Source organism: Moschus berezovskii, chromosome 6, assembly GCF_049115385.1.
Source record: "Moschus berezovskii isolate FMDL1 chromosome 6, NW_MosBer_1.0, whole genome shotgun sequence".
Taxonomy (NCBI): Eukaryota; Metazoa; Chordata; class Mammalia; order Artiodactyla; family Moschidae; genus Moschus; species Moschus berezovskii.
Genome location: NC_142465.1, coordinates 105586163 through 105610838, shown reverse-complemented (window position 1 = coordinate 105610838; position 24676 = coordinate 105586163). Strand labels below are relative to the sequence as shown.

Genomic DNA, 24676 nt, shown 5'->3' with positions numbered 1-24676 from the left:
TTGGCTGTGCTGGGTCTTTATTGCTGCACAAAGGCTTTCTCTAGTTGTGGTGAGTAGGGGCTACTCTCTAGTTGCAGTGTGTGGGCTTCTCGTTGCAGTGGCTTCTCTTGTTGCAGAGCATGGGCTCTAGTGTGCTCAGACTTCAGTAGTTGCAGCTCCTGAGTGCTAGAGCACAGGCTCAATAATTGTTGCACATGGGCTTGGCTGCTCCGCAGGATGTGGTATCTTTCCTGATTAGGGATCAAACCCTTGTCTCCAGCATTGGCAGGTGGATTATTTACCACTGAGCCAGCACGGAAACCCCTTTCTATGAATTTTTATCTCAGAAGTCTATTGGGAATCACATGGAAGGGTAATAAACATTTATTGAGTAAATGAGGAAACAGTGATAGAGACTGACCAGAAAAAAAAAAAGGTTTATTCAACAAGCCTTCAGAGATGTTAAAAATTGTCCTTTTTCCATGGAGATCTGAGTCTGTGGAACAGGGACTCCAGCAAAGCAGTTTTCATCGACATGGTCTTTAAGCATTTCCAGTATCTGTGAGAGTGGACAGGATAGAAAGTTAAGATGGACATGGGTTTCTGAAGCAGTGAAAATTCCTTCCCTGAGATCTGGGTAGCATATTGCCAGAGGAAATCCAGTTAGTATAGTGGAAATGAGATTCATTACTTAAAATGATTCAACTTGCAGTTCTATGAACTGTCTGAGATTTGACTATCAGGGGCCCCTTTTCAATAAAGGTATTTTTTTTTTACAGTAAGTTGCACCTTGAGCAGTATGATATCCATGACAAATATTTAGCCAGAATTTTATGGAGGAGATTTGAGGGGAGACAAAGGGGTTCTCACTCCATCTGGAAGGAGTTTTGCTTACCTTTGCTGCAAGGAGCACTGTACTCAGCAACTGCAAACTCATCTGAATAAAAACAAAAACAGTCAAGCAAAGTGAGAGGGAAAGCAAACATTGATGGGATACAGGTTAGTGAAAGAATCTTTATTGTGGGAAGAATTGTATCAGAAACACCAGCATCATTCATTTGATGTGTTCTTACTGCCTTGTGTCTTCAAATACTTTATGTTATGATTTCCTTTACCCTAAACTCTTGAAGGGCAGCAGTTTAGATATTACACTTATTTAAATTTCATATTGTCCTATAGTTGATTTTATCTGAAGAAAAGAGAACTAGATATCCTACAGGTGCTTTGTATTAGGAATAGTACATTTATACAATAGGTAATCTCTACCATGTTTGTGTAGAAGACAATGAAAGGAGAATCAGACTTGGTGGAGAAAAAATGAACTCATGAGAGCAGTTAGTTTAATGAACTGGCCCAACACATCTCTCAAATATAAATCTCTGTGATCAAGAATTTAATTTCTGTGTGAACACTGCTCTCACTCACCTGTCTCATAGTAGTCATAGACTTTCACTATGGCCGGTTTCAGATCTCTTACTGGGATGTCTTGCAGAACTGTGAAGGTCAAGGTCAGTGTCTCATTTGTCACCTATAAAGCAAAAAGGAATTAAATGACTCTCCAGGGAGCTTCTGTCTCTCTTCTTTGAGTGAGTTTGAGTATTCACCTATTTTGGGGAAAAACTTTTTGTCAACTAACAGGGTTTTAAATTGGGTTAAAAGCTCTCAAAGTAGATGAAAACTTCCCCAAACTGTTTCTTAAATAACTAAAGCTATTCATACACTCCCATAAATGTGAGTTCATGGCTCTGTTCATAGGGGTGGATGATGTATGCTTTTTATTGTTTGAATACATATGTTTATTTTTAAGTATCAGAATTCAATATTTTCACTTCTCTATCATGCAGAAATACTTGCTAACTCAAAATACGTGTATATATATGGCTGAGTCCTTTCGCTCTTCACCTGAAACTGACACAACATTGTTAATTGGCTAATGTATGAGTGCTAAGTCGCTTCAGTTGTGTCTGACTCTTTGCAACCCTATGGACTACAGCCCACCAGGCTTCTCTGTCCATGGGATTTTCCAGGCAAGAATACTGGAGTGGGTTGCCATGCTCTCCTCCAGGGGATCTTCCTGAACCAGGGATTGAACTCTTGTCTGTTATATCTTCTGCATTGGCAGGTAGGTTTTTTACCACCGAGCCACCTGGGAAGCCCAATTGGCTGTACCCCCGTACAAAATAAAAAGTTTAAAAACAAGGAATATAGAAGGCAGAGTGCTGCAGACAAGTTTCATAAAATTGTAAGCTATAATATCCATCAATATGGGAACAAATAAACTATGTAACAACACACAACTATAACATCAGATTGGTTTATTGGTGGATTGATCTTATATTTTATGGTCGAAGTCCTTCCTAAGATTGATAGTATATTACCCTTTTGTCTTACTGCTGTGATGTTGAAATGTGTGTGTGCTGAGTCATGTCCAACCCTTAGCGACGCCAAGGACTATAGCCCACCAGGCTCCTCTGTCCATGGGATTTCCCAGGCAAGAATACTGGAGTGGGTTGCCATTTACTCCTCCAGGGGATCTTCCTGACCGGGGATCAAACCCTTGTCTCTTAAGTCTCCTGCATTGGCAGGTGGATTCTTTACCATTGGTGTCACCTGGGATGTTGATATAATAATTGACTAACCTCAATGGTTGCTTCCTTCTATTATGCAGTATTTGTAAAATAACTTGTGCACATTAGTCAGCACCTTTTGTGGAGAATTTCTTGCTTTTCGGGGGGTCCTAGAAATATTCATATCCCAATATTATATATAACAAGCCATTTTTTCCCACAGTCCCAGATGAAATATAAATAGAGGAGAGGAGAATATTCATTGGAACTAATGTTAGAATTCTCAAATTTTCAGTATGGAGGTGATGTCTCCAAAAATGTCTTATATGTATATTTTTGCAACTAGATTGGCAGGGTGCTCACCTTATCCAGATAAATCAAAACATGGTTGTTGCTAACTTCTGTTCGGCTCACGTCAGATCTTTCTAGCTGAAGAAAATTAAGACATTGTAAATGTTAATAAACAGATGAAAACCCTGGGGAACTGGAGAGAAGAATGTTTATTACCAAACTAAGCCTGAGGGTGAAATTTCTTGAAATGCTTTTTATAAGCAAAGACAATAATGTGGCAAAATTAAAAAGGAAAGGTAATTGGGATGCAGGGTTTTAGTATGATACAGGACCTATGTATAAAGTTGATTTATGTGAGGAACAGGGAACAAAAAAACTTAGAAATTACCCATATTTCAAGGTTCAATTCACATTCCATTCCTTTATGGAGGCTTTTTTTTTTTTAACTTTTTCTTATTCTCGGTTTTCTCTATACTTCTGTAATAGTTCTAGTTTATGTCGATCTTTTTCATATTTTTTCACTAGTTCATTTGCTTATGCTTTATTTTCTGAAGATTCTAAGCTCCATTAAAGTAGGAGCCTGCCAACACTTCTTTTCCTAGTAGATGTGGCTCCTAGCATAGTGCTGTTCATGACAGGAGACAGACTATTGCTGTGTCACTAAAGCAGTGGACAGGAAGGATGCTGGAGCTGGCATCCAGCATCCAGGTCTGCCCAGGAAGTTCAGAAGACTAAATTAATATGATCCCTAATACCTGCCACCCCAGTATGATCCATGGTGGAAGAACAGTCTCAAAATTATCTGAATTGACCAATGAAGTTAGTAGTGAAAGACTAGTTAATGATAACAATGCTTCATAAAACTAGAAGAAAAGGAGAACGTTTTACAGACTGTTTTTCATGGGTGGAAGTTTTGGGTTATTAGTACTTAAAATTAATATTTCAAATTAATATCTTAATGGAAACATGACCAAAAAATCCATCACAAAATTTTGAGACCCATTAAAGCAAAGTTTAATGAGAAAATAAGCAAACAACTCCCCATACAAACAAGCTAAATTATATTTCTGCATTTGGTGAAGGTAATGTCTTTGGTAGGAGTTGATTTAATAGTATTTTAAATTAATGTCTTAGTCTAGAGATATATAAAACATTAAATAAAATAGAGTCTCCTGGGATTATTGTAAACCTACCATTTTCACTGTTGGTTTCAAGGGAATGAAGCCAGATACCATCTTCACATCAACAATTGCCATGTTGGAGGCTGAACGGCTTCCGACATAACTAAAAATCCAGGGAAGAAAGGAGTTAGGATTTTCTGTGTCATTAAATATTCTTTTTCTATGTCCAGTAAGCACATAAGAATCCTGAAAGGTACCAGAAATCTTCCTAAATTTCTTATCAAGTAGCTCAGAAAACTGTCTGTGCATTAGAATCTTCAGGGGAGCCTGTTGAAGCCACAGAGACCAGGCCCTACTCCAGACCAGATGAATCAGAATTTCATGGGCGTGACCTCTGAGCATCTTCCTTTTAAGAAAGTTCTATAAGTGATGCATAGTTGGGCAGGTCAGTTCAGTCGCTCAGTCGTGTCCAACTCTTTGCGACCCCTTGGACTGCACCGTGCCAGGCCTTCCTGTCCATCACCAACTCCCAGAGTTTACTCAAACTCATGTCCATCGAGCTGGTGATGCCATCCAACCATCTCACCCTCTGTCGTCCCCTTCTCCTCCCACCTTCAGTCTTTCCCAGCATCAGGGTCTTTTCATATGAGTCAGTTCTTCACATCAGGTGGCCAAAGTATTGGAGTTTCAGCTTCAGCATCAGTCCTTTCAATGAATATTCAGGACTGACTTCCTTTAGGATGGACTGGTTGGATCTCCTTGCAGTCCAAGGGACTCTCAAGAGTCTTCTCCAACACCACAGTTCAAAAGCATAGATGAGCATGAGACTGCTAATCTATCCAGTTATCTGTTACATGTACTTTGTCTTTTTTTCCTGAATAATATCCCCAACCAGGTTATAATATTCTTGTTGTTGTTATTCAGTTGCTTAGTCAGGTCTGACTCTTTGCTACCCCATAGACTACAGGATGCCAGGCTCCCTTGTCCTTCACTATCTCCCAGAGTTTGCTCATAATATTCTTGTGGACAGATACAAATAGCCCAGTAGTTATTTGAAAATGGCTGCATATGTATGTATTTCCCCCAGATTGATTATTTTATATATAATCTGAGACTTAATTATCACCAGTAGGAATTCTAACTAGAGAGTCACTTCTCCCTTCTATTCATCCTTTTCAAGAGGTCTCCACCTTTGTCCTGGATAAAGCAAGAATAATATTGGATTTCATGACAATAGAATGAAGTCAGGATGAATCATTACATTAGAATAAAATCAGGAATTCAGGTTAGAGACAAGTGGTAATGTTCTTTATATAATTATTATTGAGGGGGATTAATAAGCTGTAAATAAGGAGATTAGACACTAAGAGATCCTGCAGTGGGGGATATACAATGTAAACTCCATCACTGAGAAATTCTGTGTCAACATGGGAACAAGTTGCTTTTTCAATATATGCAGAACAGACATTCACCGTCACACCGCTCTGATTAATGCGGAGTTCTAGTGAGAAGATTGGCTGTTATGCCCAGAACTACATGATGCAGTTAGAGGTCTTACCTGACACTCAGTGAGATCTGGAAGCTGGTGTGGGCTTTGGGTCCATCACAAGTTTGGGGCAGAGTTTGCACCTCCAAAGCAAATGGGAACTCGTCTTTTTTCGGGAGAATATTGTATTTCAAAGATGTCTGTGGAACAGAGAAAAATCTGTGATTTTCCTTTCTCCAGGACTCCTTCCAGCTTCCTCAACTCTTTCTCTCATTTGCCCCATCATTCGCTGAGCTAGGACTTTTCAGTGACCATGGTGACTCTGGACCTTCTGTCCCCAGAATCTCACCTGGAGGTAAACACATCCTTCTCCTGTGACTGACATGCTGTACTCTCCGGGCACCTCTGGCAATGAAACCTGCTGTAGTAACAGGCGGTTGCTGTTTTCCACTTGGAATTTTGTGGAAAATGTCCCTGAAGACTGGATGGTCACCTGTGCAGCCTTCCCAGTCCTGCTGAAAGTGGCTGCTCCGTATCTGGACAAGGCGTGGAGAGCTACCACGGTGTCCTGGAAGAGACAGGGGAGAGGACCCACTTAGGCATGACAACCCTTGAAAGACCCAAAAGCCAGTGTTAGTGACTAGTGAAAGTCACTCAGTTGTGTCTGACTCTTTGCGACCCCATGGACTGTAGCCCGCCAGGCTCCTCTGTCCATGGAATTCTCCAGGTGAGAATACTGGAGTGGGTAGCCTTTCCCTTCTGCAGGGGATCTTCCCAACCCAGGGATTGAACCCAGGTCTCCCGCATTGCAGGCAGATTCTTTACTGTCTAAGCCACCAGGAAGCCAAAGAATACTGGAGTGGGTAGCCTATCCCTTCTCCTGGGGAACTTCCCAACCCAGGGATAGAACCAGGGTCTCCTGCATTGCAGGAGGATTCTTTACCAGCTGAGTTACCAGGGAAACCCAAAATCCATGTTAGTCGCCACAAAAGGAGCTTTGGTTTCCTATTTCCTGTTCCCCTCACTACTTCAGTAGTAGAATCCTCATTTTGAGATTGATTATAATCCTTAGATAAATGACAGAACCATATCCTTTGCATATCTGCCTTGGACTGTATGGTTCTGTCATGTATCTATCTTTATTTCTCACCATCCTTGAATATTAATAACATTTTTCCTCATTTCAAGTTATTTATATCTTCATTTTTTACTTCTTATATGTGTTTGTATCTTGTTCAAACATTTTGCTACTTGAAAGGTGAAGAGAAAGGTTCTGGCTAAACACGGACCTGGGTGGAGGAGAAGCCCCCCTGGGAATTCTGCTGCTTTGAGATCCACTTCACGATGCTTGTGGCAGGGTTGAGGTCCTCCAATGTCGGGGCAGGCTGGGCCGTGAGGTAAGCAAGGAGCACATAGGCCGTCATCTCCACCTCCACAGACAGAGCCCTGGGTTGGTAAACATCCTCCGTGAGCACCCTGGGTTTCTCAGGTCGTGTCCAGTGGATGGAATTATCTGGAGGTGAGAAAAAGATTTTTTCATGTAGTATGTAAGTGACCACATACTCATATTCAACGTCAAGTAAAAGTACAGGAGCCAGACCTGAAGTGAGGGTTGCATTCCAATGACAGTCTGTTAAACCTTATCTAGACGCTTTTCCTTATATGAAAAGCTGAACTTGACTTCTCACAGAACTTGGGCTAAGGTGGTCATGTTGCTGGAGTCCAAAGCCTACAGCGGTCCAAGCTGTCAAATGATTGCTGCAGTTGTGTTGGTGGAAGAAATAGCTGAGTAAGTTCTCTGATTGGTTGTAGTAATTTCCTGTATCTGATGTTATTCTGGCCTTGTCTAGGATTTGTTCTATTTTCTATAAAGCCTGTCTTTGGAGATTTCTTATGAGGATCACAAATCACATGCGATAATGGAGTTTTCATTCATTAGATTAAAAAAAGTAGAGTAATTCTCAAAGTACCAAAGGCTGACAGGGTGTGAAATAACAGGTACTGATTTATTCTGTTGTGGGAAGTAAACAGCTCTTTGGAGAGTAATTTGGCAGTAATCCAGCAAAGGGGAAAGTGTACTGAGCTCATGAATCCAGAGGTTATGCTTTCCAAGTTCAAGCTAGACAAGTTCAGGTACTACCACCTCAAGGAGAATATGAGTATTCATTGCAGCATGGTTTGCAATAGAAGTAAATAAACAAGAAAAGATCCATGAGAAGAGACACTCTATATAAGTTACAACCTTTTAGTATATTGTAATGTATTATGCAGCAGTGAAAATTAACACACCCGTACAAGGGACTCCTTTCAGTCTAACGTTGAACTTAAAATACAAAAGGCAAGCAGATAGACAAAGATCAAGTAGAAATACTTAGAAGGATGACAGTTCTTATGTAAAGATGAAAAATGTAAGCATTCTGAATATTATTTAGGATTACACATGCAATAAAAAGATAAATCCATGGAAACTGTAATGACAAATTCTGGATCAACTACTTTTTAGAGTAGGAATGGCACCCCGAGGGTTTTTCCAGCATTGGTAATATTTTATTTCTTAAGCTGAAAGGGAGGTATTAAAGGTATGTGCTAATTATTCTTTATGCATTTTTGTATATCTGAAATATTTCTCAGTGCATTATAAGAGTAAACAACTAATAGCACTGTCAAGGGAGAAAAGCAGGATATGTTTTATTGGATATCTTATTATTTGCATTTTATTTTTATTTCTTCTACCTCTCACATAGACCATTATATACATAGAAATATTGTGTGGATAATGAATAGACAGCATCAATTTTGTGAAATGAGCATAAAATACTAGAATTTATTCATGGGATTACTTCCTTTAGTCTTATGTTTAAAATGATATGATACACTGGGTGAGGGTGTAGCATATATTGAGAACTGATATCTTAACCAATAGCTAATACTTGTATAGCACTTGCTCTGGGCCATATAGTTTTTCAGCACTAGTCTTCAGAGGCCAAGCTTCTTACTATTACAGTATACTTCCTTTTAATCTTTGGATGTGTAACTTGAGTAAGAAACTTTGAATCTATAATGATATAGAGGGACTTTCTTCATGGACCAGTGGTTAAGACTCAGCCTTCCAATGCAAGTGGCGTGGGTTCAATCCCTAGCCGGGGAACTAGGATCCCATATAGTGCATAGTGTGGCCAAAAATTAAAAAATAAACAAAATGTAAATATAATGATACAGTTAAAAGAAGAGAGGGAAAGGGATCCTGAGAGGCAGTCATGGGAGACCTTTGGTGGAATTCCTGATCCCGAGAACGTGCGATGGGAGAAAGTTCCCAGTGTGCGCTCACCTTCCTTCACGGCCTCCTCATCCAGTGACCTGAGGACCTCTGCCCTCCTTTCCTGGTTATGCGCCAGGGCAAAGGCATAAGCCAGCAGTGCCTTGGTGTAGACGTGGCTGCCTTGGGATCCTTCCTTGGCTGACTTCCAGGCTGAGTCCAGGCAGAACAGGGCGTTGCGGACAACAGGATGCTGGTGAGGGAGAACAGGAAGGGAGTGAGCTGTGTGAACAGGGAGGTTGGGGCCCCCAGGCAAACACAGACCACAGCACAGAGGTCAAGAAGTTGTTCAGGAGCATTTGTCCCTCTAGCCTCGTTCTTAGGGACGGAGAGAACAGTATTTTTTAATCTGTTAGTCTACATTCATAGTGCAAGAATATAATCCATATCTTTAGAATTCATTCTATGTGTGTGTGGTGCTGGTGGTGAGGTTGCTAGGGAAGAAATAGACTAGGGCCATCACTGGGAAAGTGTAAATGTATCTTAGTGGTTTGATCAAATTCTCTATCAATCTGGGAAGCACTGCCATTGCATAGAGGGAAAGCTGAGTAAGGTGACATTTCAGACAACATGTCAGCAGTTTCACTGCATCCAGAGCAATGCTTTAGCCAGGACACTTACTGTGACAGGGAGAGGCATCTCTAGAAGGGCGATGGTGATGTAGGCAGAGAGGGTCACTTCGTCGTCCACCCCACCCTGGAAACATGAGACAGAGAGATTTGAGTAACAGGACATCTATAGTGACACAGCTTACCTTAGGAAACAAGAAAAATCTCAAATAAACAATTTAATCTTATGCCTGAAGCAACCAGAGCAAGAAGAACAAACAAAACCCAAAGTGTGTAGAAGGAAAGAAATCATAAAGATGAGAGCAGAAATAAATGAAATAGAAACTAAAAATTAAAAAAAAAGTCAATGAAACTAAAAGCTGGTTGTTTGAAAGGACAGAGAGAATTGATAAACCTTTCACTGGACTCGTCATGAAAAAAAACAGGAGCGGGCCCAAATCAATAAAATCAGTGAAAAAAGGAGAAGTTAGAACTGACACCACAGACGCACAGGAGTATGAGACAGCGCTATCAGCAACTGTACGTCAATGAAATGGACAATCTAGAAGAAGTGGACAAATTCCTGGGAGGTGTCATCTCCCAAGAAATTGAACCAGGAAGAAACAGAAAGTTTGAACAGACCAATTACCAGTACTGAACTTGACTCAGTAATTTAAAAACTCCCAATAACTTCTGAGAATGCTCTTCATCAGCTCCTTGTATTCTGTTGTCAAGGGATTTGTCCTAATCCACATTCATCACCGTGGGGCAAAGTATCACAGTCATCCTAAGTTCCATCCCCTCTTTCTGGTGCTGCTATCCAGGTTTTATTTTCATCTGATCCCTTCCTTAAGGAATCCTTAGGTTATCACTTCCTCTCCTTATCCTTGTGGACAGTATAATGGACAAACAAAAACCAGCCCTGGGAACACTTCACCTTGAGGGCATTGTTAAGCAGAGACCCAGAACTCCTGAAACAGCCATTGCTCTTCTGTTTTTGGGCCAGCCAGGTGAGCGCTTCAGTAATATATGCTTCATCAATGAAGATATAGTCTCGAGCCTGGGCAAAACTCTTCAGTACAAAGGCCGTGAGCCTGCGGGGGAGAGGAAGTGATGATCACGTCTATGTTGGTACAGTGGTTTCATAACCACTTCACAGCAGCAGCCTGCATAGGACACGTCTCACACACTGATGTGAGTCATCTAACAGACACACTTGTGTACTTAAGAGCTTCCATTGCCTTTACATGATGAGTCTGCTGGATTTAGTTCAGTTGACTCTTGAACAACATGGTTTGAACTGCATGATTCCACTTATTCAATGTTTTTTTTTTTTTTTTGTGTGTGTGTGTCTTTTTTTTTAACAAATATGTATTATAGTACTACATGATCCCTGCTTGGTTGAACCTGTGGATGGACAACTGGGTTACAGAGGGCCAACTGTAGCGTGATAGTGTAGAATTTTCTACTGCTGAAGGTCAGCACCCATAACATGCATGTTTTTCAAGGGTCAGCTGTACTCCTAATGTTACTTTTGTTTTTCCTGTTTGATTAAGGCTTTAAATCTTTAGTGATTTTCTTTTGTAGATGGTAGCATTTTCTCATATATAGGTCTTACCTGTGGTACCTTCTGACACTGTTTTGCCTGAGGTATCTCTTTTTTGATTTTTTTGATGTGGGCCATTTTAAAGGTCATTATTGAGTTTGTTACAATATTGTTTCTGTTTTATAAGGCTTGTGGGATCTTAGCTCCCCAACCAGAGATTGAACCTGCATTGCCTGTGTTATAAGGCAGTCTTCACTTCTGGACCCCTGGGGACGTTCCTACCTTAGGGATTTTAAAATAATGTTTGATATCACTGGGACCATCTCATTTCTTTCCTCCTATTAGTGAGTTTATTAGTGATCAAAGTGAATCTGATCTAAAAACATAAACTGAAGTTAACACAGTTTATTTGGAAGTTATGTGATATGGTCACTGGCTATCTCATTAAAAAAGTCATGGTTATGGAGGCTGTTTTTAAAAAAAATAGCTATTTCAGAAAGAATACCTTGGTGTATTACGAACAGGATGAATTCTGGGGACAAGTCTAACATATGTGTATTTGAATCTCAGCTTTTTTGCTTGTTACCTTGCCAGTCTTGTATATTTATCAAGTATAACCAACTATAGGCTTAACGGGAATATAATTTTGATTATATATGTAAGAGAGCTGACACAAAAATAGAAGCTCAAAAAAGCTGTCTTTCCCTTACCAAGTATTGCCCTCACTGTTACCATGATGCTCCCCAAAGGTGCTGTAAGAGCCATCGAAGTGCTTGTAGAGCAGCTGTCTCTGGTAACCTGGAGTGGAAGGTTAATAAGCAACATGATAGATTGTACATTGCAAGGCCATACAAATCATCAAAATGCCCTGGCATCTTGTGCTATTCTGTAAATTCTGCTGCAGTATGTTGGATGGTTCTGAGTCCTAAACATTTTATTGGAGGTTGGACACTGGATAGGTCCCATGAAATTAACTGTCATAGTAGTCTTATTATTGTAAATATCCTAGAATGATACATTTACACATCATAGAATGGATAAGTAACTCAAGCCTACTGGAGAATCCAATCTGTTGTTAAAATAATACTGCGAAGTTTTCATATACTTATTCAGTCGCTCACCAGTGTTGAGGTAGTGGATAGCCTTGGACTTGAGCTCTGCAGTCAGCTGCTGTGTCTCATTTAGATAATCCAGAACATAGATGTTAGGGGCAAAGAGGGCCATATTCTGTTCTCCACAACCATAGGGCATTTGGAGGAGATTTTGGGTGTTTCGCATGGCAGAGCCTAATATGTCTCCTAGGAAATGGGAGAGATCGGAAGTCATAAAGTTTATAGATTATAATGTATCAGAATCATTAGGAAGAAATGAATAATTATCTAAGGTAAAGAAAGGAGGATTTTTAGGAAGGGTGAGTCTTTTAAGAACAGAAGTATGATTAAAAGCAATAAATAAGTCTAAAGGAGAAGAGAACAAAGAAATTAAAATTTTAGCTGCTAAAATATTTGAGAAAATATTTATGGAAAAAATAGTAGATATTGTCTAATACAGTTCACTAGTCCTCTATAGTCCCCTAGGGCTGGAGACTCACCCAAAACTGAGAAGGAGGCTCGGGCAGATTCTTCCACCACATTTGGTGGCAACTTCAGAGATATTAGTTCAGACACCTCAGCACCTAGAGAAAGAAACAAATCAGCCATGATGAAAATGACTTCTACCGTATATCTTCCTAAAGAGCTCCAAGACCCAGAAGCCAGAACTATGCCTTGAGCCTAAAGGTCTTCTGAAAAGTTGTCCCTCTTTTAATATTCCAGTTTTTTAATATCTTCAATATATATGAATGGGATTCTGAGATTTCTAGAAGCTTTCCTTTCCCAGCCTCCTTGTGTGTGGAATTGTAGCCAAAAGAAGGCTACACATTGACAAGAGCCTGTTACATTGTGATTCTGTGTAATTCCCCACAAGAAAAGCCCCAAATCTAGTTTTCTTGGGCTTCCCTGACTGAAGAAGACTCTTGAGAATCCCTTGGACTGCAAGGAGATCCAACTAGTCCATTCTGGAGGAGATCAATCCTGGGTGTTCATTGGAAGGACTGATGCTGAAGCTGAAGCTCCAATACTTTGGCCACCTCATGCAACGAGTTGAGTCACTGGAGAAGACTCTGATGCTGGGAGGGATTGGGGGTGGTAGGAAACGGGGATGACAGAGAATGAGATGGCTGGATGGCATCACTGACTTGATGGACATGAGTTTGAGTGAACTCTGGGAGTTGGTGATGGACAGGGAGGCCTGGCGTGCTGTGATTCATGGTGTCGCAAAGAGTCGGACATGACTGAGAGACTGAACTGAACTGATAGCTCAGTTGGTAAAGAATCTGCCTGCAATGCATGAGACCCTGGTTTGATTCCTGGGTTGGGAAGATCCACTGGAGAAGAGATAGGCTACCCACTCCAGTGTTCTTGGGCTTCCCTTGTGGCTCAGCTGGTCAAGAATCTGCCTGCAATGCAGGAGACCTGGGTTCGATCCCTGGGTTGGGAAGATCCCCTGGAGAAGGGAAAGGCTACCCACTTCAGTATTCTGGCCTGGAGAATTCCATGGACTGTGTATTCCATAGGGTTGCAAAGAGTCGAACATGACTCAGTGAGTTTCATTAAGACCAAACTATGCCACTCCAGTACTCTTGCCTAGAAAATCCCATGGACGGAGGAGCCTGGTAGCCTGCAGTCCATGGGGTCGCTACGAGTCAGACATGACTGAGCGACTTCACTTTCACTTTTCACTTTCACACATTGGAGAAGGAAATGGCAACCCACTCCAGTGTTCTTCCCTGGAGAATCCCAGGGACGGGGGAGTCTGGTGGGCTGCCGTCTATGGGGTCACACAGAGTCGGACACAACTGAAGTGACTTAGCAGCAGCAGCAGCATGGTCAGAATATCTTAGTGGTGGTTTCAGCTGTCACTCAAAAGTTCCTGAGTTCCACCTTAATGTTCAGTCTTTACTTCCACCACATTTCACCAGATATGAAGACAGTATTTCTATGGAAACCCTAGACATGGGGCAAGGAGTGAAGATGAGCAGTATTTGACTCACTGAAAAGAAATTAATAGTTGCTGATAAGCATACATTTTCTGGCATTTTAATATTGGTGAATGACATGAAGAAGAAAAGAAAAAATTGTAATATTTATCATCATACTGCATCCCATCTTTATAGATTAATAATGAAATCTTTGTCAAAGGGCACAAAGTATCAGTTATACAAGATGAATAGATTCAAGAGGTCTATTGTAAAGCGTAGTGCCTAGAGTTAATAATACTGTATTGTATACCTAAACATTTGCTAATAGGATATATCTTATATTACAAAAACATAATAATAAGAGAGTGAGAGGAAACGGTTGAAAGTGATGGATAAGTTTATGGTATAGATTGTGTTGACAGTTTCACAAGTGTATACTTCCTCCAAACTCATTAAGTAGGATACATCAATTATGTATGTACTATCAATTATATTAATTACATTGTCATGTAGTTAAATTTAATCCTGTAGTTAAATACATAATTGTGTGCTAAATATACAGTTATATTAATTATATATTACTTGTATATCAAAAAATTCTCTTACATTAAAAAAACTTTTTGTAAGAAAACAGATGATATAAGCAAAACAAAAAGTCAAATTACCAAATGAAAGGAAATATTTACAAATTACTCAATAGATAAAGAATCAATGTATACAACTGAATCCAAAAAAACCCCAAACTACTCCAACATATTGAAAATGGTCAAAGGATATGAAAGCAATTCATAAGTGTGCAAAAATAAAGTCATCCTAATTTTCAACTGCTGCTGCTGCTGCTAAGTCACTTCAGTTGTGTCCGACTCTGTGTGACCCCATAGACTGAAGCCCACCAGGCTCCCCCGTCCCTGGGATTCTCCAGGCAAGAACACTGGAGTGGGTTGCCATTTCCTTCTCCAATGTGTGAAAGTGAAAAGTGAAAGTGAAGTCGCTCAGTCGTGTCTGACCTATAGCGACCCCACGGACTGCAGCCTACCAGGCTGCTCCATCCATGGGATGTTCCAGGCAAGAGTACTGGAGTGGCTTGCCATCGCCTTTTCCGAATTTTCAACTAGACAAATGTAAATTAAAGAAACAATACTTTTTTTCATCCACATTTTTGGTCAAAATTTAAAAACTTTGATGGTAACAAATGCTGGTGATCATGTAGGATAATATAAACTGATGGAAAAAGAAGCATATTTAGGTAATAGACTTTGTTTAGTTCTATTAAGACTAAGAATATACATTACTGGCTCTTAATTAGGAATTTCACATTTTGGTATTTACCTTAGATATACTTGCATATATACACAAGGAGGCATCTATCTATCTAGTCCAGCAAATAGTTGGAAAAACCAATTTGGGAAATGCTATAAAACCAAGCAGAACTGTGATAGTTTGAAATTAAAAGGAATTATCTAAATCTATAATTTAACATGGAGAGATTTCTAAGATAAAAGTCCTTGAGTGAAAAAGAAAGCAAGTTATATGATTAAACTTATCCATTTATGTAAATCACACATACAGAAACAAATTTATCAGTGTATTATTTAAAAATGTACATGGATAATCATTAAAGTATTGAAAAAGATTTCAAGGTGGTGACAATAGCCTTTAATATGAGGTTTTGTTTTTTTTTAAGTAGAAAGTATTTTTTTTATTATGTGAGTAATTAAAATTAATTTTAATAAAACTCTGATTATTAGCCCTAGACACATGAGAGAGAAATCAAAATGAAAAACTCAGAAATGGAGGAAAATCCATGATGGATTTGGTAGTAAGCAGTAAGCTCACTTAAATGTTGAAACAAGGCTAAATAATAAGTCAATTTTGTTTTTTAGAATACACTTCATATAATAATATGTTAAGTCTTGACATGACAGCAAATATTATAAAGAGAAGTGAGTATGACGAGAAAGGCAACAAATGATGTTGATTAGACATTGATTTGGGATAAGAACATATTGCACTGATAAATTTCTTAGTGTACTGAATTTCTATAAATGTTTTTATTTAGACTAGGAAATTCTCCACAAAGATAAAGCTATATCTTTACTGTAAGCTTCTTTAGTTCCTTCTTGAATGACTGATAGAATGTTAGAATTGACACCAAATATTGACAGGACAAATGGTACAAGCTATGGAAATCTTGTCTCAGGAGGTACCATAGCCTTGTTCTCTAATGTGGTTAGCTATGCAAAACTCGGTGTTGCAGTGGCTTGAATTCAGCAATTCAGCTACTTGTATTGTATATTATAATTATACTATACATATGCTACCCATGTTGTATTACTAAATATCCAAGAAAATATCCCCTTTGGCAATATTCATTTTGAATCTACCCACTTTCTATTAATACCTATAACCACATCATACACTAGTCAGAAGGTCATTTTGATAGTTGCGCAAGTGCTTAAGAAATAAAGACTCAGAATTCATGAAATAAGGATAGTCCCCTGATCAAATTACTTGGCCTCTTTAAGAAGCAGTTTCCTCACTTACCAAATGGGTTGATGGTTCTTCGGGTCTTACCTCATAGGGAAAGTGTAGGAAGGGTATATATAAAACACTTTGAACTTCAAATATTTTACTCTAGTCAACGTCATTTTAATTATGATGGCTGAGTCTTACCTGATGGACAAAGCAGGGAGTTGAATGTTACTTCCTTCTCTAGTCCTTCAGGCTTTAGGTGGAAAGAAAAAAAGAAATGACTTTCAGGACATAGGGGAACTACAGGCTTCTTGATGAAGAACAGTATTGGAACTGATTTTCCAATGTATTATACAAACGAATTGCTTAAGTGTAAGCAATATATGAAGGAGACAAATTGATAGATGGGAAAGGGAGGGGAATTATAAAGTTAAATCAAGAGAGGTAGAGATGAGAGAGAGACAAAGAGAGAGAATCATATTGTGAAATATCACATGATCATATATTATTTAGTCCTTCTTACCCAAAATCAGGAACTCCAACTGGATTTACCACTGTTTTCCTTGACTCATGGTGACCCATCAAAAAAAAAAAAAAAAAAAAGCAGGCTTACTTACTTCAACCAACAGGGGCTTGATGATTGTGTCTTTCCTTCCATGCTCAGGGACCACAGGCATCTCACTCCCACACAGCTCTTGAGACTCCACTGCCTCTGCACTCACTGTGAAATTCACATTTCCTAGAAAATTGGAACCAGTAGAGATGAGCGCCATCTCTGTCTCCTTCAGTGACTCCAAACCCCAAGGTTTATACATGTTTAATGCTCTGTGATGTTTTGTTTTGGTTTATAAAAATATAGGCACAGGAATGGAAGTCGCATAGACTAGAGGCTAATGATACTGAGAATCCAAGGTGGAGATGGAGGTGAGGGAAACGGGGTATCCTTCTAAACATCTTAGAATGAAAGAGAGAAAGATATTCTACTGTCTGGTGGAGAGGGGGCACATTCTTTGCCTGGATATAAGGATCCCATAGATATATACAAGCAGCAGCAGCAGCAGCAGCAGGTAGAGAACTGCCTATGGGAGGCTGTCTCTCACCTAAGGACTTCGGGGTTACCGCCCAGGACACGGTCTGCCGGCCATTCCCACAGATGCAGTGAGTCTCTTGTTCCTTCTCTTCTGGAACAGCCAGGAATGCAGGGGAGGCTTCTAGGTGCACACTGATCTGAAACCATGGGTGAGACAAAGAGACAAATGAACCAGAGGAAAAGGGGACCAAAGAGGGAATGGCTTAAAATAAAGCACTTTGGGGGATTAAGTAGATTTCAGGTTGCCTAACACTGAAGATAATATAAATGAAGACTGAGCATCTTATGGGTAGATCTGACACCTAAATCTTAGTATTTGGGGGTAATCTGCTCTTTCACGTGGTAGGAGCAGAGGTGAAGAAAAGTCATGATAGTAGGTTTGTTGCCTGTGGAAGCTCTACTCCTTTGGCTTAAGATTTTTTTTTTTTAATTTATTTTTAATTGGAGGATAATTGCTCTACAGTGTTGTGTTAGTTTCTGCCATACAACAATGTGCATGAGCCTTAAGTGTACACATATCCCCTTCCTCCTGAACCTCTTTCCCACTCTCTTGGCTTAGGATCTCAACCACACCTTCAGGTCTCCCAGCAGAGTATAAGATTTAGAAACAGTTATGGTGAGATGTAAAAATTAAGTTTAATATAATTAATCATATATGAAAAATTAAATATTAATATATGGGAATGCATAGGTTGAAATCTTGGAGAACAGAAGACATGAGGATTATGATACGGTCAGAACCTTGTTTTACATTGTCATTTGGTATTTGGAGATATCAGAAACTGCGGTCATATAATACCTGAATATTTCTGACAGTATTCTCTCCTGGTGAGCCCATCTTATAAATAAGAAGTTTGTCAGTATTCCCAGGAATGCAGTTTTTAATTTATTGGATGGTTATCCTATGTTCAATTTAAGAAAGAGAGGTCATTACCTGGATGCATTTGGGAAGGTAGTTTAACACTGTGGCCTTGAGTGTGAAGGCCTCTCCACGGATCACAGAGTAGGGCATTGTGAGCTCCACAAAGAAGGGCTGGAAGACTCGGAGGGAGGTGGTCGGAGAGAGACCGAGGCCAGTGTCACTGGACAGGCAGAGGGCCCCCGCCTTCCACTCAGTGATGGTATCAGGGACCGTTACTTCTGCTTCATGCACACCTGAAGAGCTGGGGAGGACGGCCATGCGAAAAACAAAAAGCAAGCAGTTAAAACACAGGCCTTGTTGTTGCGTTTAGTTGCTAAGTTGTGTCCAACTCTTTGAGACTCTGTGGACCATAGCCCACCAGGATCCTCTGTCCATGGGATTCTCGAGGCAAAAACACTGTGTGTGTTGCCATTCCCTTCCTCAGGGGATCTTCCTGACTCAGGGATTGAACCCGTTTCTCCTACGTTGGCAGGCAGTTCTTTACACTGAGCCACCAGGGAAGCCCAAATACAGGCATATCTCGTTTTATTGTGCTTTACAGTTCTGTGTTTTTTAACAAATTGTGGCTATCCTGTGTCAAACAAGTCTATTGGTGTCATTTTTCTACCAGCCTTTGCTCACTTCAGGTCTCTGAAGTAATTCTCTCAAAATTTCAAACTTTTACATTATTATTATATTTGTTGTGGTGATCGGTGATCATTAATTTTTGGTGTTACTATTTTAATTGTTTTGGGGTCCCATGAACTGCACCCATATAAGACAGCAAACTTAATAGATAAATGCTGTGTGTGTCTGACTGCTCCACTGACCAGCCATTCCCCCAACTCTCTTCCTCTTCTCAGGCTTCCCTATTCCTTGAGATACAACAATACCGAAATTAGGACAATTAAGAACCCTAGGATGGCCTGTAAGTGTTCAATGAAAGGAAGAATTGCACACCTCTCACTTTAATAAACCAAAAGCTAGAAATAGGGTTTCCCTGGTGTTCCAGTGGTTAAGAATTGACCTGCCAATGCAGGGGACATGGGTTTGATCCTGGTCTGGGAAGATCCCACATGCCCCAGGCAACTAAGCCAGTGTGCAACTACTGAGCCCATGCTCTAGAGCCCATGTTCCACAACAAGAGTGGCCATTGCAATAAGAAGCCCACACACCACACAAAGAGTAGCCTCCACTCTCTGCAACGAGATAAAACCTGCATGCAGCAACAAAGACCCAGTACAGCCAAAAATAAATAAATGCAATTGTTAAAAAAGCTAGGAATGATTAAGCTTTGTGGGGAATTCAGTCAGAAGCTAGGCCTCTTCCACCAGTTAGCCAAGTTATGAATCCTCAGGAAAGTTCTTAAAGGAAATTAAAAGTACTACTTGGGTAAACACTTAGATGATAAGATAGAAAATCAGCCTTACTGCTTGACATAGAGAAAATTTAAGTGATTTGGAGAGAAGACCAAACCAGCCACAACATTTCCTGAAGCCAAAGCCTGATCCAGGCAAGGCCCCAACTCTCTTTGGTTCAACTCTCTTCAATTCTTTGTAGGGTGAGAGAGGTAAGGGAGCTGCAGAAGAGTTCGAAGCTGGCAGAGAATGCTTCATGAGGCTTAAGGAAAGAAGTCAACTCTATAACATAAAAGCTCAAGGTGATATAGCAAGTGCTGATATAGAAGCTGCTGCAAGTTATCCAGAAGATAATTAGTGAAAGTGACTATACTAAATGACAGATTTTTAAATGTAGATGAGACAGCCTTATGTTGTAAGAACATGCCAACTAGGACTTTCATAGCTGGAGAGGAAAAGTCAATGTATGACTTCAAATCTTCAAAGGACGGGCAGACTCCCTAGTTAGGGGCTAATGCAACTGGTGACTTGAAGTTGAAACCAGTGCGCATTTATCATTCTGAAGATCTTAGGGCCCTTCAGAATTATATTAAATCGACTCTGCCTGTGCTCTATAAATGGAACAACAGAGCCTGTATGATAGAACATCTGTTTACAACATGGTTTACTGAATATTTTAACCCCTCTGTTGAGACCTACTGCTTAGAAAGAAAAGATCCCTTTCAAAATACTGCTGCTCATTGATGATGTACCTGGTCTCCCAAGAGCTCTGATGGAGATGCTCAATGAGATTAATGTTGTCATCATGCCTGCTAACACAATGATCTTTGAAGTCCATGGGTCAAGAAGTAGTTTTGACTTTCAAGTCTCATTCTTTAAGGAATATATGTTATAAGGCTTTAGCTGCCATATATGGTTGATTCCTCTATGGATCTGGGCAAAGTCAATTGATAACCTTTTGGAAAGGATTCACCATTCTAGGTGCCATTGAGAACATTCGTGATTCATAGAAAGAGGTCAGACTATTAACACTAACAAGAGAGTGAAAAAAGTGGATTCTGACTCTCATGGATGACTTTTAGGGGTTAAGACTTCAGTGGAGGAAGTAACTGCAGATGTGGTGTAAATAGCAAGAGAACCAGAATTAGAAGTGCAGCCTGAAGATGTGACCATACTGCTGCAATCTCCTGTTAAAACTTAAATGGATAAGGAGTTGCTTTCTATGGATGAGCAAAGAAAGTGGTTTCCTGAGATGGAGACTACTCCTGTGGAAGATACTGTAAATTGTTGAAATGACAACAAAAGAGTTAGAATATTACATAAACTTAGTTGCCAAAGCCATGGCAGAGTTTGAGAGGACTGACTCCAATTTTGAAAGACATTCTACAATGGGTAAATGCTATCAGACAGCACTGCATACTACAGAGAAATTGCCTGTGCACAGCAAGGAAGACCCAGCGGAGTCAATAATAAATAATAAATGAAAATAAAATAAATATAAAATAAGTAATTTAAAAGAAGTTGCTTACCTTACAACCACCAAGTCCCAGATCCATGTCTCAGGGAAGTACTTTCGCACAGTCTCTGTGGGAGGCGCTGAAGTATCCTCAAAATGCATAAAATCACTATCTCTTCCCATTTCAGCTATGACTGTGGAGGAAACAGTAACAATAACTATAAAGATAAAGCTTATGAGAGATTGTAATAAGTGCTACAAAAGAAATAGGGTGATGAAAAAGATAGGAACTGGGAAAGGACATTTGGGTTAAGGGAAGGCTTCTTGGAGGAGGTGATATTTTTAGGTGAATTCTGAAGTATTACAGTAAGCTATAAGTGAGCTGGGGGAAGTGAGCCCCAGTCAGAGAACAGTGAGAACCAGAAGCAGAAAGAGTCTTGGATAGTCTGTGAAAGGAGACCTAGAGGCAGAAAGGAGGCTCTGCAGCCACTGCATGTTGTTCTAAGTGGTGAGGGTTATGACTTGAGGTCTGGATTTGGTCTGCTCCTCTGCAGGAGCAAAGAAAAACCATACTCAGACATTATGACAGTGGCTTTGAGAAATAGTTTGTAGGAATGAGAGGATCAAGAATTTAAAAAGCTCTTCATTTCCCAATTTTTATCCATCCTATATATATTAGTTTGCATCTACTAACCCTAAACTCCCAGTTCACCCCTCTCCAACTCTTCCTTCCCTCTGGGCAACACAATTCTGCTCTCCATGTCTTGAATCACAAGTTCTTTTTGGTTAATCTCATCACATTTTATCTTTTTTAAATAATTATTTTATTTGGTTCAATATATTAGGCAATTAATTAATTTTTTACCTGGAGAAGCTAATAGTCTTTGAGGCTGTATTCTATATTGTTCAGGCTGTGGACATATCTTGGGTTTATGAATCTTTGAGTTGGTGAATGCCTTCAAGCCCATATCCTGTAAAGGAAATCATAACCAAATCAGTACATCAATATTTTAAAATATGTATGTACCCATTCTTCTTTTCATAGAAATTAACAAATAATCCAGCTAGGTTAATATTAAACTTTTATGTTCACACGAGTAGAAAGGAAACTGATAAAGAGATAATTTTATTCTGGTTTTAAACCTCTTTGAAAGGTAATTTTATTTTACATATATGATATTTATAAATATCACAAGGCAATGAATTTTGGTAAAAAGACAAAACAAAATTAGCTTAATAGTCCCAGAAGTTCCAGTACTAGTTATGTTGCTCTTGCAGATCTGCTACTATTAGTAGACATTGGAGAGGTTACTTGACCTCTCTCTGTTCCATTGCCCTCAGCTGTGATACGGAAGCATTAAAATAAATATTCTTTCTATGGATAATATTTTGTGAACCTTAAGAAGTGACCATCAGTAGTATAAGGGACTTACCCGTAGGAAGCTATACATATCTTTTTCATTTGTATTTGATACTGGGGAATACATGATTCCATTGATATAGACATTGTCATGACTGATGCAGTCTTCATTGTCTTCCTCCTGTTGATTTACACTTGAGGGGAAACTACTGAGGTCCTTGACTGGTAGCAGGTTATAAACCTGTATAAATGCAAAGGACAAAATTAAAGACTTCCGTGGAGGCCCAGTGGTTGAGTCCATGCTTCCAAGGCAGGGGGCTTGAGTTTGATCCCTGGTTGGGGAGCTAAGATCCCACATGCTGTGCAGTGTAGGGGGGGCACCATCCCCCCACAAAAGGCTTAAACAATTTAAAAAAAAGGCCAAAATTATTTGTGGCTTCTTTTTCTTAAGTTCAAGGAGAAAAGAAAAGATTAATCACTGCCAGACTTTCTTTGAGTGGCTCTGTTGCTTAGATAATTTATAGAGAAGATGATTTTGAAGATGTTTAACAGTGTTAGGGAAAAAAAATAAACCCAAAACATTTCTATCCAAGGATCCAAAGATCATAATCCTTTGTTACATAATTCAGGGACAAACCCTAGACTCTATGTTGGAATGAAATAAAATTTAATTAAGAGAAATTGAGGTTTGCTGTACTTGACAGATTGTGTAACACTTTGGGGTGAGAGAATTAAGTAATAGTTTTGTCTCTACCTAGTGGTTAGCAACAGACTCAGTGTATAACAAAGTAAATGATGCATGTTCTAAACAGGCACATGGATAAGCCTATATCCTCTCTATAGGTCAGGATGGTATTTTCTTAGTATTAATGATGGGAACAAAACGCTCCATATCTTTATAAAATACATAAACTTTGATTGTAGAATACTGAAAATGATACTTGCAAATTCACTTCAACAGGAAGAAAACAAACATAAAAACCCTGACAAAATTGTTTGACAAGACTAGATTCACAAAGTGAGTAGCACAATGAAATGAAACACTTTCTCAAAGGCAGCTCCCTCTCAGCATCTCTGTCTGCTTACTCTGCTTTATTTTTCTCGAAAGTGTATAATGTAATTATCGTTTGTCTCACCTACAAAAATGTAAGATCCATGAGTATATAGATTTTTTTCTTCCTAGTAGCTCACTATTGAGATCCCCAGAATTTAGGCACACAGTAGGCACATCCAGAACACAGTAGGCACTAAATAAGTATGTGTGGACTGAATGACTTATGCTACTGGCTGCAGGCATTTCATTACTGAAACATTATCACAGATTGAGAGGAACTCTTGTTCTAACCCAGGTCTGCTCCTAAATACCTGAAAGTGTCTATTTTATTATTAACAAACTAGTAGAATCTTCTGCCTTATCTATCCACTGAGGTTGTTATAATTTAAAAAAATTTTGAGAACTATGAAATTATGTTATATAAGCATAAAACATTAATTTGCCCACATATTTCTTGCTTCCACTATGCATTTAAAATTTCCTTTAGAAGTATCTTAAGATTTTTAATTAAATACCATTGGAAGGACCAAAAAGTCCTTTACTTATAATTTTCTCTTGTAGGGAAGAAAAAACATAACTTTCCCTTTATAAAATTTTGATAGTAAAAAAAACTTAAGTAAGAGGTATTCCATTTGGCCTCACTGAAAGTTTGAAGAAATGGGCAAACTACTATTGGGACACATTAAGTAGTTTCTTGTTGTTACACTCAGCATATTCTTTTGTTATTTTTCCTATTAGCCCAGTATTTTATTTCATTTATTTATCTATGTATTATTATTATTTTCTTTTTTAGTATTTATTTATTTGGTTGTGTTGGGTCTTAGTTGAGCATGAGGGAATCTAGTTTCCTGACCAGGATCAAACCCCAGACTCCTGCTTTGGGAGGTCGGAGTTTAGCCACTGGACCACCAGGGAAATCCCCTAACCCAATATTTTAAAAGGTTTCATTTATTAATGTCATTTGTCACACAGCAATCAATTTTTCCTAATTTTTATTCATCAGAGACAATATAGATCTTCCTTCAGAAACTGTGTTCATCTTGGGAAATGCAATGTTACAACTGATACAATTCTTTTTTTTTTTTTTTGTAATTAATTTATTTTTTATTGGA

At 39.2% G+C, this 24676-nt stretch overlaps 1 protein-coding gene across 2 annotated transcripts in view; it reads right to left on the bottom strand.

Annotated features, from left to right (window-relative positions):
- Nucleotides 1-347: 347 nt before the first annotated feature.
- A2M (alpha-2-macroglobulin) overlaps nt 348-24676 on the bottom strand; it is a 66383-nt gene continuing 42054 nt past the window's right edge. For both annotated transcript variants that reach the window (XM_055395090.2, XM_055395089.2), the window contains exons 16-36: nt 22584-22751; nt 22016-22121; nt 21224-21344; nt 18370-18598; nt 17446-17572; nt 16963-17084; nt 16547-16598; nt 12446-12529; nt 11976-12152; nt 11565-11652; nt 10246-10402; nt 9382-9456; nt 8773-8953; nt 6734-6957; nt 5794-6012; nt 5517-5644; nt 4031-4121; nt 2910-2975; nt 1405-1507; nt 875-916; nt 348-538 (exon numbers count right to left, since the gene is read on the bottom strand). In XM_055395090.2, the coding sequence (XP_055251065.2) occupies nt 522-538; nt 875-916; nt 1405-1507; nt 2910-2975; nt 4031-4121; nt 5517-5644; nt 5794-6012; nt 6734-6957; nt 8773-8953; nt 9382-9456; nt 10246-10402; nt 11565-11652; nt 11976-12152; nt 12446-12529; nt 16547-16598; nt 16963-17084; nt 17446-17572; nt 18370-18598; nt 21224-21344; nt 22016-22121; nt 22584-22751 (2577 nt within the window). In that variant the 3' untranslated portion in view covers nt 348-521. The remainder of the gene's footprint in view (nt 539-874; nt 917-1404; nt 1508-2909; nt 2976-4030; nt 4122-5516; nt 5645-5793; nt 6013-6733; nt 6958-8772; nt 8954-9381; nt 9457-10245; nt 10403-11564; nt 11653-11975; nt 12153-12445; nt 12530-16546; nt 16599-16962; nt 17085-17445; nt 17573-18369; nt 18599-21223; nt 21345-22015; nt 22122-22583; nt 22752-24676) is intronic.